The 16,155-nt window shown below is 38.3% G+C and overlaps 2 protein-coding genes across 2 annotated transcripts; both read left to right on the forward strand.

Moving 5' to 3' along the window:
* The first annotated feature begins 6,567 nt into the window (after positions 1-6,567).
* Positions 6,568-11,058, forward strand: LOC144661329 (uncharacterized). The gene is made up of 4 exons (XM_078522055.1): positions 6,568-7,280; positions 8,434-8,799; positions 9,314-9,684; positions 9,865-11,058. The coding sequence occupies exons 1-3, from the start codon at positions 7,125-7,127 to the stop codon at positions 9,662-9,664; spliced, it is 873 nt and encodes a 290-aa protein (XP_078378181.1). The 5' UTR covers positions 6,568-7,124; the 3' UTR covers positions 9,665-9,684; positions 9,865-11,058.
* A 693-nt stretch (positions 11,059-11,751) lies between these two features.
* Positions 11,752-14,768, forward strand: LOC144661056 (E3 ubiquitin-protein ligase MARCHF2-like). Its single transcript, XM_078521764.1, has 4 exons — positions 11,752-11,760; positions 13,416-13,598; positions 14,153-14,350; positions 14,517-14,768. Exons 1-4 carry the CDS (start codon positions 11,752-11,754, stop codon positions 14,766-14,768), a joined length of 642 nt encoding a protein of 213 aa, XP_078377890.1.
* The last annotated feature ends 1,387 nt before the right edge of the window (positions 14,769-16,155 follow it).

Consider the following 16,155-nt stretch of genomic DNA (forward strand, 5'->3'; position numbering starts at 1 on the left):
TAAATACGCTTCGTATCAGCCGAACTCTTTAGTTTGCCGCTTTGCATTTCTTTCGCGCGGTAGTCTTCAAGCACGCGTGGAGCGCGCGCGAGCCCACGCACCACGAAATCAAACTGGAAAGCGACGATAATTTACTTTTCTAAGAGAAGCAGTGAAGCTAGCGCGAACGTCTTAGTTAGGCCATGCTTGCTGTCTTTCATTTTTAGACACATCTGACTCAGTTGCAGGAAGCACGTAGTACTGTCACTTTCCAGCTTTTCTTTCTAGACACGTTTCCTGTAAACTTTAAACCTATTTGTAATGGATTTTAGCGCGTGTCCTTTCACTCGCCCGCTTTCCGTCATTTTTAGATTTTATTTGACTGGTGGACACAAATTGCGTCCCGACAGGAATCGGCGAGCATCACAGAAAACTCGGCTCAAAGTCTTCCATCCGCAAGAGAGAAAAGCAAGCAGATGTAATTAATCGTTTTGAAAGCATTTCAAAATGTTTAATTACGATTGCCTTGAATTCGATGGTTTGGTCGAGATTTATGACACGTTGATTTTTTTTTCTATAATCAGCTATAATGTATTCAATTTTAAATTAAAGTTACGAAATGGCAAATATGTTCTGATTAGTTTCCTTTTAGAACTAAATTCCAATTAGGCTACATTTGACAAACCTCAAAAATGTGGCTACCGTTTATTGGTTTCTCTACATTATAGTATCTCGCTGGGTTCTTTAGTTACTTCAAAGTTTTTCACTACAGTAATTTCCGTGGAAACGGTTCATGCGCGGCCTCGTCCGGTACGGCCACATGTTTTTTGCCTAAGCAAACATTTGGCCGCCCTTGCCTGTAAAATCGTCGATAAAGCCTAGGTCTAACCCAGAGAGACATTGATACTAACTTTAACTTCCATGCAAAGAGCAAGGAAGAATAAAAGAGGTGACCGAGGCTCAACAGAAGAAGAAACAAGCACTGCCAAAAAATCCAACATGGCGGATTTAGAAGAAGACGCGAGCGTTTTGTTCACCGAGAAAGAGCCTACCCTGCTTGAGATTAAAGACCTCCTCATAAGCATTCGGGCTACTGTATCTGAAATTTCACAAGAGAATCGAGCTCTCAAGAACGAACTCGCAGAGCTGAAAGACTCGCTGTCCTTCAATGAAAAAGAGCTACAAGAGATCAAGGTTTCACTAAATAAAGCAACAACAACCAATGCATCACTACAAAAGGAGCTCAACAAGACAAAGGAAAATTTAGAAGCCACTAAGCAACAACTGGGTAAGGAAAGAGAAGAAACACAACGGGTTTGGAGTGCTTATGACGACCTCGAGCAGTATACTCGTAAAAATTCCCTTGAAATCCATGGTCTACCTGAACACGTCTACACCGACACAGAAAGCGCTGTCATCAAAATCGCAAGTGCACTCGATGTAACTATTCGGCCTGATGACATCGAAATCTCACATAAATTGAAAGGCAGAGAAGGAAAGCGACCGATTATTATTAAATTCTGCAGTCACAAAACAAAGTCAAAACTGTATAAAGAACGCATCAGGCTTCGTAACATCAAAGTTTCTGACATTTTCCCTTCTTTCTCGTCCGCCGCTGAATCTAACCAGGACCGCATTTATATCAATGAAAATTTAACACAGCACAGAAGAGATATTGTGAAAGAGGCAAATCAACGAAAAAGAAACAAACACCTCTCAAGCGTGTGGACACTGGATGGGAAGATTTACGTGAAGTCCTCATCTGATGGTGAACGGTTTCGAATCTTCTCTTTTGAAGACCTAGAAAACATTTGACAATTACACCAGACATGTCCCTGAACAAAGGAAGGACTCGGCCGAATTGAGGTTTTATTTCCTATCTATAATTACTTTCCCCCTGTGTGTCCTGAGTTTTCTGCCTCCCCCTCAGCATGCTTCGTTCTAATCTTCTAAGTTATTTATGTCTTTTTGTGTGTGTGTTTGCGCAATTTATTATATATATTTCTATTACTTTTTCGATCCGCTTTAAGTCTAATAAGTCTATTTTGCTTCTATCGTGCCACATTTCACGCAGTTTAATATCACTCCTATGCTTTGTGTTTCGCGGTATTGCCTTGCTTAACAAACACGATCTTTTAGCAGTAAAATGGTCGCAAGGAGGGCTTCGTAGCAATTTTAACTCTATATTGATTGTTATTTTCATCCATGTTTTGCCAAGAAAACATCATTTGTCTGAATTATGACAACTCCATTCACAGCATCTCTTTGTTCATTAAATGTCAGAGGTCTAAACCAATCGCGTAAACGAAGACAGCTTTTTAGGTGGCTGCACAACAATAGATTTGATATCGTATTCCTCCAGGAAACCTACTCAACAAAAAGCATAGAAAACTTATGGAAATCTGAATGGGGTGGCAAAATTTATTTCAGCCATGGTACAAGTCATTCGAGAGGTGTCATGATACTATTGAATCCCAAATTAACTGCTCTAGCTGACACCATCGAAACTGACAAAAACGGAAGATATTTAATTCTTCAGGCAACTATTTGTGATACCACCTTTAGATTGTGTAACATTTACAGCCCGAACAATAATTCTGATCAAAAAATGTTTTTCTCGAACGTTCGTGACATTCTCAGTAATCGTTCGGACAATATAGATAGTACTATAATCGGTGGAGATTTCAATTGCGCGCTAACAGCTCGTGACAAACTAGGAGGTAATGCGGTAGAAAGAAAAAACAATGTAATCAGCGAAATCTTCGAACTGCGCGACCTGTTAAAACTTCAAGATGTTTGGAGGTATCAGCACCCTGATCAACGGCAATTCACATGGCGCGACAAGGCACTAAAAGTACAATGTAGATTGGATTACTGGCTAGTCTCTAAGGATCTCTTAGAGATCGTGCTTAATACAGAGATAAAAGAATCCTCTTTGTCAGATCACTCTGCAATAATTATGACACTCCAATCTAAAGACTTCGCGCAAAGAGGACCTGGTTTTTGGAAATTTAATAATTCTCTCTTGGAAGATAACACCTTCTTAGAACAACTTCATTGTATAATACCGGAGTACAAAAAGAAATACTGCTATCTTACTGATAAAGGTTTATTCTGGGATATGATAAAAATGGAGATAAGAGGTTTCTGCGTGCGTTACTCAAAGAAAAAGAGCAGAGAGCGTAAGAACATAGAAAAAGATCTCTCAGATCAAATAGACGCCTTAATGAAAACACTCGTATCAAACAGGTCAAAAGAGAATATTGCTAAATTATATAGCCTGAGATCGGAGCTAAACAAGATTGCTGATTACCGGACCAAAGGAGCTATTGTAAGAAGTAGAACAAGATGGCATGAGCAAGGAGAAAAAAATACTAAATATTTCTTAAACTTGGAAAAACGACAGCATGCCAAAACATACATATCGAAGCTTAAATCTCAAGATGGCCAAGAAATAACAGACTCCAATGAAATTTTACTCTGCCAAAAGCTGTTTTATAAAAACCTCTACACAGAGGTACCTCGAAAGAACCGGCACGATAAATTATTTTTTGAAGACCCAAACCTCCCAAAATTAAACGACGCTGACCTAGAGAAGCTAGAATTGCCACTCACCAAGCAAGAATGTTTTGAAACGCTTAAAATGAGTGCCAAAGGCAAATGCCCAGGAAGCGACGGATTCACTGTAGAATTCTATTTACATTTTTGGTCCGTCTTAGGAGATGAAATGGTTGAAAGTTTTAATTATGCTCTAATACACAAATGTCTAAATATAACTCAGAGACAAGGAATTATCAAAGTTGTGCCAAAAAAGCGGAAAAACAAGCTATACTTAGAAAACTGGAGACCAATATCTTTATTAAACACTGACTATAAAATAATAACAAAGGCCATAGCAAGCAGAATCGCCAACTTTCTCCCCAAACTTATCCATGACGACCAAACCGGTTACGTCAAGGGGCGATACATTGGCCAAAATATTAGGCTGATACAAGACATAATGAAAATAACATCTTTAGAAAATATACCAGGCATGGCAATATTCGTCGATTTTAAAAAAGCCTTTGATTCGGTTGATTGGCAGTTTTTATCCAAAGTTCTAGAAGCGTTTAACTTTGGGCCACAAATTCGCGACTGGATTAAAACTTTCTATACCGACATTACTAGCTGTGTTATCAACAATGGACATGCCTCCGAATTTTTCAGCTTACAAAGAGGAGTCAGACAAGGCTGTCCCTTATCTGGAATCTTGTTTGTACTTTGTGCAGAAATCTTAGCGAACGCAGTTAGGAATAATAAGAATATTAGAGGAATACAAATTTATAACAAAGAATACAAAATATCACAATATGCAGATGACACTACTGCATTTGTATCCGACGCGTTGTCAGCGCAGAACTTGTTCGAAACATTACGCGCCTTTCAAGAGATTTCAGGACTAGAAATAAATAAGTCCAAAACTGAAGGAATGTGGATAGGGTCATGGAGAAAGGACGCCTCGACACCTTTTGATATAGCTTGGCCTTCAGAGCCGATATATGCACTAGGAATCTATTTCTCTTACGACGAAGCTGAAGCTTTCAAAAAAAATTTTGAACAAAAACTACTGTCTATGAAGAACCTTCTTAATCTTTGGCAATCAAGAAACCTCACGTTGTACGGTAAAATAACCATTCTTAAAAGCCTCGCTCTCTCGAAGCTAGTCTATAATACATCGGTACTTACTTTTCCCCGAGAATTTGAATCTTCAGTTCAAGCAACCATTACTCAGTTTGTTTGGAACAACAAACCTAAAATTAAACATACCACCATGATAGGCCCGAAAGTTAAGGGTGGCTTAGATCTGCCAGATTTCGAAATAATGAACAACGCTCTGAAAGTCACTTGGGTAAGAAGGCTGCACGAAAGCAATGAAAATGCAAGCTGGTGCCATATACCTCTCACACTATTAAAACAGGTAGGAGGTATTTTCCTACTAGAATGCAACTATGATTTAAAGTACCTCAAACTAGATATACCTATACAATTTTATAAGGATGCCTTAAGCATTTGGCAAATCATAAATAATCATACTCCAGCAAACAAAGAACAGATTCTCAATGAAATTCTGTGGAACAATCGGTTTATTAAGATCGAAGGCTTCTCTGTTTATTACCATAGTTGGCATGCTGCAGGAATAACCAAAATCAAAGACATTTTCTACGAAAACAACTTCCTGACATTTGATAAATTTTGCCGCAAGTTCGCCATCAAAACAAATTTTCTTACTTATTATGGCTTATGCAACTCTATCCCCCAAAACTGGATCCGCTTGTTAAAAGAACTTGACACCGACGCACCCACTTGTTTAGAATATGCAGAGAAAATTCCTTTAGACAAGCTTTCATGTAAATCAGCTTCGAAACTTCTAATCGGGCTGAAATTCATACCTCCCACAGCAGAACAAAGAATGTGGCAAGCAAACTTTGATAAGAAAACTATTAAAACTATCTACAGCATTCCTTTTAAAGTGACCAAGGATATTAGGCTCGCTATATTCCAATTCAAAATTATACATTATATCTTGCCAACTAATGCAACCCTTTTCAGAGATAAGATCATTCAACATGATAAATGTCATGTCTGCGAGCAAAAACAAACCTTACAACATCTTTTTGTTTCTTGCCCGGACGTGCAATCTTTCTGGCAAACCTTTTCCCACTGGTGGAATGTTAAAAACGACGATTTTATTGACTTAAACGACAAAACCATAATATACGGCTTCACAAACAACTTTGGCCAACAACTTGGTTTAAACCTCTGCCTGATAATCGCCAAGTATTACATCTACTCTGCTTCAAGAGAACAAGAACAGTACTATTTCGAAGCCTTCCTTGCTTTCCTCAAAAGTAAACTATCTATTGAAAAGAGTACGTGCAAATCACAAATCATTCTTTAAATAAAACGTAAGCTAACCATTTCCTACAAATGTAACTAAGTAAAAAACAAACTTGTATTACAATTTGTCCGGCAAACCATGTTATCAAAAAAAAATCTTACCAGATAGAAGCCCTTATTTGACTTTTGCATTCTTGTATTGAATTTTTTTTTTTTTTCCTTTTCTTTATTTTAGTCTGTAACTTACAAGTCAATGTAATCTAAGCTGTCCTTTTGTTTATTCGTGGTTGTAAATAGTAACTAAATGTAAATTATTTTTTGAACTGTTCAATAAATGTTTTTGCAAACAAAAAAAAAAAAAAACAAAAAACAAAAAAAAAAATTTCCGTGGAAATGGCTGAATTTTATTGGCCTGCAGTACATCGTAGACAAACTTCTTTCGTGGTAATCTTCAAGCTGATACAATCTGTTGAGAACAGTCACATGACGGTTTAAAAAATATTTTAGTTAAAATATTTAATTTTAGCCAGTCGACAGTAACGAATGAAATCATTTCAAGATTTTTAAAATGCCTATGCGGTATAGTGCCGGCTCACTTTTGTAGAACCGGAAAGGAAACGAGCGGGCTGAAGTATCTTTGGTTCACAAAGCAAAGACAACAGTCTTTATGCTGAACAAACAAACAACACAAAAGAGGTCTTGAAGCAAGTTTTGAAATGAATCTTCGAGCGGCGGAAATGAACGAGAAGCTTGCCGACGAATGCATGGATTTGAAAAACATGATCAAACATGCAGAACACAGTATTGGAAGCTGACGGTAAAAACGTTTCCTTATTGGACCAAGATCTCCTTTAGAGATATGAAGAATGAGAAGAAAGCTGGGATAACAGGCCCTTTTCACTAAACGAATTCTTAATTTTGAAATATTTGGTTTTAGTTTGTCTCGGCTCAGCTCTTTTTTAACTTGTGTGAGTTTGACACAGCCAAATGAACGGGTACCAAACCGAAGTTAATTGCTGTTTGATTTTGATTGTGGACCGCTTTTGCGTCAATTCGTAAAATGAATAATTTATTTCATGAAGCCTGCGCGGTGATAATCTTCTTGAAGGCTATAAATTCCGTATTTACCGTGGAGCGAGTTGTTTCTTCAAGTCATATGAACTTTATATCCCGGAGCTAGCTGCTGAGGCTCGAAAATTTGATTCGCACTGTTACATATTTCCCAAAAAATATTTCATAACAACATTGGCAGATATAAAAACGTCGGAATGGAATCACTTACAACGAAGTCCAAGTGTTCATTAGCCATTGCTGAAGTGGAACTAAAATCGGAAGAATTGACGGTTGTTGAAGGAGGGCATTTGGAGCGTTTTGATTCGGTGGAAAGTTTTCAAACGAGGACGTCGACGGAAAGCTATGAAACAGTAAGACCAAATTGATTTTTTCTTGTCGAATTCACCTGTCAAATTTAATAACTTGCATGCATTTAATAATTAATTATATTTTGCTTTTTTGTAGTCTAAACTAAACTTATCGTAGATGTGGTTCAAGATTATGTAACATTTTGCATTGCGGTTACAATGAAAAGCTTTCTTTTTTGGCACATCTTAATTTTACTGATTTGATCAGTCTAAAAATCAAACGTCAGTTAATAAATGAAAAACTGGTTTTCGATGTATTACATAAATCAGGTTTCAAACTGTGTGTATACGATTGTTGGCTATCAACCGTCAACGTTCATTAGTGAGTTTTTGTAAATTTAACATCAGGCAGAAGAAATAATCATTTCTTTTAAACGGCATGCACACTGATTTAAATATCAAATATTTTAATTCGAGGCACAATCAGTTGACACGCATGGTTTATTCTCAGCTACAAAATACGCATGTCGTTAAATCTTTTAAAGATACTTTAAAGATGAATGTCGTACTCAGATCAAAATGGTGGTATTTATAAGAGTGGTTTTCCATTGAGTCTAAAAGGTGACACTGAGTTGCATTGATTTTGCTATACCTTGTTTTACGATTGGTTTAAAAACCTCGCGCCACTTTTCCAACCAATCAGAAAACCTTAACCCACCGTGACTCGCCCGCACACGTTACTCGCGCGTTTTGCGTTGGCTACATGTATTTGCTTCAAGTTTTGATTGGTTCACAAGATTATCTATGTCGTTTGTAATAAGCCAGAGTGATCACTTTAGCCTAGTTTTCACTAGCGAAGTAAGCACAAGCGCAAGCATAAGCGCAATCACGCAAAAAGGGCAACTTTTGATCCTTGTTCTTGTGCTTGCCGCAAGCACAAGCACAAGCATAAAACTACAATGCGCTTGTGCTTTTGCTTGAGTCGAGGCCGTTTTCACAGGGAAATATTGAGCATGTTGCTCTTGCGCTTGTGCTTGCGTCGCTAGTGAAAACCAGGCTTTTGGTTTTGGTTTCCAGTACGAAAGAGGCGCACGGGAGGGGCGGGGAAGGGAGGAGGGGGGGGGGGGGGGATATTAATACTGCTGGTCGCTTCGGTCGGGCTACAGAACCCCAAGTTAAACGCTAGTGCTGATCTTGTAATGTTCATTTTTTTTAGGCTTCATCATCTCTATCGGTGTGGGATGTGAAAAACCAAATAAACAAGCAGACCTGTTTATTTAGTTGGGTTAATTCGTTGGATGACTCTTCAAAACGAACTAATCTGATACACAACATTTCAGCAGGGAATGCCACGGAGCCCGTAAAAGACAAGTTATTGTTTAGCTGCGAAGAGTTCTGTCGTATTTGTCATTGCGGTGCGGAAGATGAAGAGTTGATCGCTCCATGCAGATGCTCCGGCAGCACAAAGTATGCACACCAGAGCTGCTTGCTTTCTTGGTTTGAACGAAAAAAAGATAAAATATGCGAGCTGTGCCTCTATGAAATAACTGTGAAGAAAACTGGATTTAAACCCGTCGCACAGGTATGTACACGTGGTATCGCCCTCCTTGTTCCTTTTGTTTTGCTCCCCGAATTTTATTTGTTTCCGTTTATTAATTTGCTTTGCTTAGTTTACTTTACTGACTGACTGACTGACTGACTGACTGACTGACTGACTGACTGACTGATTGTTTATTTGCCTTTTTCCTTTTTCTGACTGACTGACTGACTGACTGACTGACTGACTGACTGACTGACTGACTGGGCTCATTAGTATGGGTTCATAAGCGCTTTTGCCACCAGTAATTTTGCAGATTCTGAACGCTTATATATATCTCCTTGAATATTGCACACTAAGAGCTGAAAATTTCGCCGATAATTAAGTTTATTCATTTCGTTTGTTCTTTTTCTCTCTCTCCCTTTCTGCCGCGTAGAAGGGACAGTAAAAAAGACACAAGCTCTATTAAATATCTGGAGTCACTTTCTCTACGCAATTTTCGTCGTTTCATGATTGTAATTTATTTATTAAATTGTTATTTTTTTTTTCGTTTGTCCAGTGGAGGCTTCCATGGCGTTCGTGCGATATCGTAGCATACCTGTTTATATTCTACTGCCTGGTGCTAATCATCTTCATAGCGATGGTTGTTTGGATCGCGTCAAGGCGCTGTCTTTCTCCAATCTGCGTGGTGCTGTACTTTGCCTGTGGTTTAGCGGTATGTTACTTCACCTATTGCTGCGGGTGTATAGAGCATATGAGATACTACTGGAAAACCTGGATTGAACTGAATCGCCAGTGGCTGATATTAACTCACATGGACGCTGTACGGGCTCCTGACATTGTTTTGATCAAGAAGAACAACAAGAATAAGAGCGAGTCTCGCAAAGAAACTGAGGCCGAATATGTTTAGGTGTACGGTACAGTAGAAGTGTTGCGGTGACGACGATTTTTCAAACGAAGTCTACAGGGGCGGATCGATTAAAGGGGGGGGGGGGGGGGGGGGGGCGGGGCCCCCCGGGGGGGGGGGGGGGGGGGGGAAAAGGGTTTTTTTTTTTTTTTTTATTTTTTTAGGGGGGGGGGGGGAGACCCCCCCCCCCCCCCCCCCCCGAGCTACGTAATGGGGATTTCGCAGATTTTTGGTCTTAAAGGGACATATGTCACGGATTTTAACAGATTTTTGAACAGCCCAAATATATATTTGTGTCGAAGAAAACCTAAAAATAATGGTCCATTTTTTATTTTTTACAATTGCTATTTTAGAGCATTAAAACTGTTTAAAAGCGCGTTTGGCCGCGGATGGCTCGGATGGAAATGGATTGCAATTTGAAAACGTTATCCAACGTTTTCAAATTGTTTTCGCGTGCCTTAAAAAAATCGATATTCATAGCCGAAGTTTGATTTTTATCCCCAAATAAAGGTTATATCTTCCGTTAAATGTTCAAAGATAATGTTTTTCATTGGTAAATTTGCCTACCACTTATTTCAGAACAGTTTAGACCAAAAAAACTGCGAAATCCCCGTGACATAGTCCCTTTAACTGTTCTGAAATTACGGCGGTAGTGATAGGCAACGTAACCCATGAAAAACATTATATTTGAGCATCTAAAAGAAAATTTTCATTTGGACTTAGTTGTCATGTAGTTTGGATAATAAAGAAGAGATATACAACAAGTAAAACATTTTTGCCGGTTTACTGACCTACCAAAAGAAACACCATTATCTGGATATTGAAGAATAAAGAACTTTTAATGAGACCGATCGGCTTATCTGTTCGATTTTTTAGTCTCTGAGCCGTCGTATTATTTAATACTGTGCTGGCCATTGATGTGAGGAATCTGGGAAGAGAACAACACAAACCTCTAGTGTGGGGAGTGAGTAAGCAGGCTTTGTCCTTTGTCCTCGCAAACATATTTTTCCGAAAGGTCGATTTTTTTCTGAATTACTCAAGAACGATTAAATTTGAAACGACAACTAGAGTAAACTTTTCTCTTGATGAAGGTGAATTATATTTAAGATTTATTTGAATATTTCGCTGAGTAATAAAGAGGCCACAAAACTATCACGGTAAATTAACCTGAACAGCGACTGAACGAGATCTAGAGTTGGCGAGAAGTTGCACCAAAACATCCGTTCTGAAGAATGGGTCCAATTCTATGACCAGTCACCTGAGCACATAACAGCTGCTATACTCGCCGTTTTATCAACGGTCTCGGGGTGTCGAAAAATCTGCAATTTTAGTTATTTGTAATTAATTTACTGCCACACACGGTGAATTTATTTTTCGAAATTTGTAAGAGCGTTTAATGTATGGTATAATCAGGTCGTTGCTTAAACGACAACCTTGTTTATTTCAATATAATAAAATGAAAATTGATGTGTTAGTTCGAAGCAAAATTACTATTGTCTCATAACAAGGCCCACTAATACCTTTTCATTTTTGCGCAATTTAATTGGGATATGTTATTATTTGATCCTGAACTTTAAAATCGTTCTGACTTTAGTAAGTAAATTTAAACTTCACAATAAATACAGCAATAAATGCAAGGAGGCAGTTATGAACGTTGAAAAATAAAAGCAAATTGTGATTATATGAATAATACAATGTGACGGCCTCAGTTTTTGTTGTAACAAAAGCGTTTGTTTTCAGATGACGTCATTCTGGTATCCATCCATTCGATTGGTTAGAAAAAAGGAAGCGTATTTCAAAGGGTTTATCGGTACGAACTAAAACCGATGTCCCCTTTTGTTCGAAATATTTTTCGCATCAAGTTTGACGTCGAAATAGAACGTTTTCACTCAACCGACTCACGATAAAAAGGCACTCTTAGCCCCGGCCCCAAAAATTCTATCGAGATCATTTAATTTACAGGAGCCAATTAAAAGGCCTTGTTCCGATTTTAACTGCACCGTTATCATTGTAAGGAAAAACTGAACGAAACCGTGAAGTTTGAAGTGACTACAGTTTAGCAGCACTCCGCCATTCCTCACAAGCAAACCATGGCACAGGTACTGTTTTACGGTTCAATTTGCTAACAGTGTAATTTCCCTGACACATTGACAACTCACCATGCCTTTCTGGTCAAATTAATCTTTAATGCAGCAGGCCTATTTCGATCTCTAAAATATAAAATTAAAACACAATTTTCTGGAAATAAACCAGCTGCCATATGCCCGAGTGAATGCGTACCGCCGGCCAGGAAAACAGTGCTGTGTAACAAAAACAGATTATTTAAAATGAGCGTCATTAAAAAAAATAAAAATTAAACGTTGGTAGTTTTGGAATAGAAAAAAATGTAAATAAATCCTTGTTTCCTGTCGGATCTGGTCATTTTCATGTACAGTAACTCGATGAGAAAGTAGTATCGTTTGGATTGAAGAAAAAAGTGTTTATATGAAACACGAACTGTGCTTTTACAGCTGTCAACCATTCACTTATTAGCTAGAAAATACAAGGTAAAATATCAAATAATTGTCCATTCATCTAACAAGCATGGCTTAATGATCAGAAAACAAGAAAATCAAAGCAAGTTGTTTGCAGAAATAAATCAAGGAATATGAAAAAGATGTCGCACCTTTAATCGGAATGCAGAGGCACAAGCCGTCTTGGTCATCTTGGAATTTTTTTCTCGAAGAGTTTGTTTCACAGGCCGATCCCATAAACGGCCTCTGAGTAAAACAAATTTCTTCTTTTTTAATCATATGGTATACGTAATAAGCACTTGATGACTGTACCCAATGAAAACAGTGAGGTTTTCCCCCGAGACTCAATATTTAATGTTCACCGAAGCGGGGGCGAGATTTGTTGCTGATCGTCATGTTTTGTTGAATCTTTGACTTTTCGCGTTAAGTAGCAAATCCGGTGACCTCTATTTTTATAACTGAAAAATGATCAGCAGGTTAAGATACAGAGAAGTGGTTTTAGAGCCACCGTAAGTTTTCAAAAATTTAAGGTGGCTCCGCGGAAATTTTTTCAACTTTGTAAGAAGTATTATCTTAACATGCTAATCATATTTCAATAATGAAAAATTGAGGTTATTGGAATCGTTTTTGAGTTAAAAGCACTCAAGCAAAAATAAGGGGAAAAAAAAAAAAAATTAAGGGTGTGTTAAACGGGTTAAACCTTTGCTATTGTAACCAGAAACGTTAAGCAATTTGTTTACCATGGATTGGGCATTTGTTTAAAAGCATTTTTCTTGCGGTAACTGATAAATATTTCTAGTACTGACCCTTTAAAGTATAAGAACTGGAAAGTGCTGGAAACTGTTGTCAGCCTCCTTAAAGTAATTCACTCATCACCACATTACTTTTTGTTGCTTCTTTTCTGGTCAAAATGTATTACTAAAGAGCACTAAAAAATTAGAAAGCCCACTTTATTTATTCCTTTTATTCGTACCCCAACAGATTTATGATTTGACGTGAGCCCTCTCTCTAATAAGCCTCAACTACCCCCCCCCCCCCGTACTTAAATTAAATAAACCCCCTCTCCCTAGGGCCCCTTCGAAAGGTCTCGAGTAAAGAAAAAAGCCCTGCCACGAGTCTTGTGAAACTGTTTACGATGACTCGAGCTCCATTTCTTTCTATTTCTTATAGATAGTCAAATGGGTCTTTCTTGAACTTTGTTAGGTACTCGCATGCTTCGTTGTTTTTTCTTTTCTATACAGGTCCATCCAATTCCAAATACCGAATCACAAAACCCGCAAGAAATAATCGGTGCAAGAGGCGAGGGCGAAATTGGTTCTGGGATGCACCGTCATAGCAGTCCAGCAGCCTTTGTTGTGGAAATGTTCTTAAGAGAAAATCCAAACGTGCAAACTACTCAGCCAGGACGAGAACTGGAAAGCACGGTTTGTTGTTTGTTTGTTTATTGCTGACGTTGTTAATTAAGGTAGCTTGTTTCGCATAAGATAACTGACTAACAGACAGACAGACTGACCGACTGATCATGACCGACCGGAACTGAACGAGAGTCTGAATGGTTTACTGTTTGACATTGTTTGTTTGGTTGGTTGGCTGGTTGGTTCTTTCGTCTGTACATGTTCGTCCGTCCGTCTGTCGGTCCGTCTGTTCGTTCGTTCGTTCATCTCGAAAGACGAAGAAATCTACCAAATTTGCCACAAAAGGATCAACTGTATCGATTGACTGATTGATTGATCATGGACTGACTGACTGACTGACTGAGTGACTGACTCATTCATTCATTCATTCATTCATTCATTCATTCATTCATTCATTCATTCATTCATTCATTCATTCATTCATTCATTCATTCATTCATTCATTCATTCTTTCATTCATTCATTCATTCATTCATTCATTCATTTATTCATTCATTCATTCATTCATTCATTCATTCATTCATTCATTCACTGATTCATTGTTTCATTTATTCATTCCGAAGGACGAAGATATCTGCCGAATTTGCCATGATACTAAAGACAAAGAAGAACTAGTACGAGTTTGCCGCTGCAATGGATCTGCAAAGTACGCCCACAAGAGTTGTGTTCTGCGATGGTTCCAAGTTTCGTATCGATACGAATGTGAACTGTGCCACTACAAAATGAAAATCAAGAAAGATGGTTTTAAACCTGTTAGAGAGGTAATTTTCATCCCTTATTACCAACTGAGAATTTGGCGCACGTCCAAACATAGCCCGTTTCAGGCTCTCGGTAGTGGGGGGAGAGCGAAAAATTATACGGGCTTTTTGAGCTCCTCGTCCCTTTTTCTTCTGTTTTTTTCCCTTGGCTTTTTGGACAATGGATCAGCGATTGATTTATCTTGTGTCCTTTGCAGTGGTCCAATCCGTGTCAGTTTCTGTCATTTGTGGATTTCCTCGCCCTGTTCTTTGTCCATGTCTTACAAGGGATCGTCTTGGTGCTGATAATCATGATAGCGGTGACGAACAAGTGCTTCAGTTTGGTCTGCATCTCCCTGATAATGTTTTGTTTTGCAAGTACGTACTCAATGTGAATGAAACAGTTGAGAAAAGAGAATTGTACGAAGTTGAGCTAACATGATAGGTAATTACCTTTCCTTACCTTATAAGGTAAGGAAACTTTATTTAACCAGGGTGGCCCATCCAGCAACGAGGCTGTAATCCATTGGGGCCCTGGGACAATATTTAACAATTATTTGCCGAAGGCGAAGTGATTCGTCGAGGGGATTATTCAACAATAATCACTGAGCCTAAGGCGAATAATTGTTTTAGTATAATTTCTAATACCAAAGAAAAAGACAAGCTTGTCTTTTTCTTTGGTATTAGTAGGGGGCGTCAGCGGCAAGTGAGGAATAAACGTCCCAAACCCCTCAAAATCACACAATAACAGACAATCAACAATAGGTAAGTGATCTTTATTTATATGGCTTACAGTTTATTGTAATTTAGGAACGAAAGATCTCAAATTCGTCAATTTATGAAGCATATTTTTCGATCGCTTGGGTCGAACCGACAACGACCGTTGCAAATAATTAACGAGAGAGCCTGGGCCGCCTGTGAGAAAACTAAATAATGTTTGCTCAATCGATCTGACTGAGTTTCTCATCGATCGCCAAAACCGCCGTGTTTACGATCATTTCTAATGCCTTGAGAACCATCTCTTGAAAATATTTTCGGTCCAAAAGCCTTGGTAGTTAATTTGAAAAATTCCCAGTGTTTAAAATATCCAGGACTTGGACTGGTTTCTTTCAAATCAAAGAAATTTTCATTCAGCAAAAGCGGCCATGTTTACTTGCCTGGATGCCAAAGGTGGCGTGGCTAAGTAACCAAGCCTTCAAAGCTATAATCACCTCGCGCGGGGTGAATATCGCCTCATAAGCCGAGCTTCTCGACCAATCAGAATGCTTCAATTCTTATAATCACCTCTGAAATTATACTAAAATTATGTACAAGATAAAAATGTTAAAAATAAAAAATAAGAGCAAGACATTCTGATTTGGGATAGACCCCATGCAAAAATGGCTGCCAGTTTGAATTTTAACTAACATCTTTCTGGAGTAATTATGCTTTGGAATTATCAACTCAAAACCCAGGTTAGAATTTTAAATTGGCAGCCATCTTTGCATAGGGTCTAGGAAAAGAGGCAAATTCAGTTAAAGGGAACTGCACTCTTAAGGCAAGTTGACGTTGAATTGTTTGAAATAATGCCTTAATTCCAAATTTTACAGGAAAAAAAAAAGATTGCTTTTAAATTTCCTGCGCGCTGTCATTTTAGACTTTATGACGTGTAGATGGTTGCCCATGTTTCACAAGAAAGATCCTCCGTTTCAATAGCAGCAACATTATACGTCAGAAAATTCAAAATGGCGACAGCAATGATCTTTCCAACTTTTAAATGTTAAATGTTTTCTTTTCCACGTTTGCCTCTTTTACGAGAGGCGAGGTGGCTCAATGGTTACACTGATTCG

The sequence above is a fragment of the Oculina patagonica genome, chromosome 7 (genome assembly GCF_052425735.1).
Source record: "Oculina patagonica isolate OP01 chromosome 7, crgOcupat, whole genome shotgun sequence".
NCBI classification, from domain to species: domain Eukaryota; kingdom Metazoa; phylum Cnidaria; class Anthozoa; order Scleractinia; family Oculinidae; genus Oculina; species Oculina patagonica.

What these genes read in the sequence shown, in the direction of transcription:
- LOC144661329 (XM_078522055.1), top strand. Translation starts at nt 7,125, where the DNA reads ATGGAATCACTTACAACGAAGTCCAAGTGTTCATTAGCCATTGCTGAA. An exon ending in CGACGGAAAGCTATGAAACA is followed by an intron (nt 7,281 to 8,433) that starts GTAAGACCAAAT and finishes CATTTTTTTTAG; the next exon opens with GCTTCATCATCTCTATCGGT. An exon ending in GATTTAAACCCGTCGCACAG is followed by an intron (nt 8,800 to 9,313) that starts GTATGTACACGT and finishes TCGTTTGTCCAG; the next exon opens with TGGAGGCTTCCATGGCGTTC.
- LOC144661056 (XM_078521764.1), top strand. An exon ending in GACGAGAACTGGAAAGCACG is followed by an intron (nt 13,599 to 14,152) that starts GTTTGTTGTTTG and finishes TTCATTCCGAAG; the next exon opens with GACGAAGATATCTGCCGAAT. An exon ending in GTTTTAAACCTGTTAGAGAG is followed by an intron (nt 14,351 to 14,516) that starts GTAATTTTCATC and finishes ACAATGGATCAG; the next exon opens with CGATTGATTTATCTTGTGTC.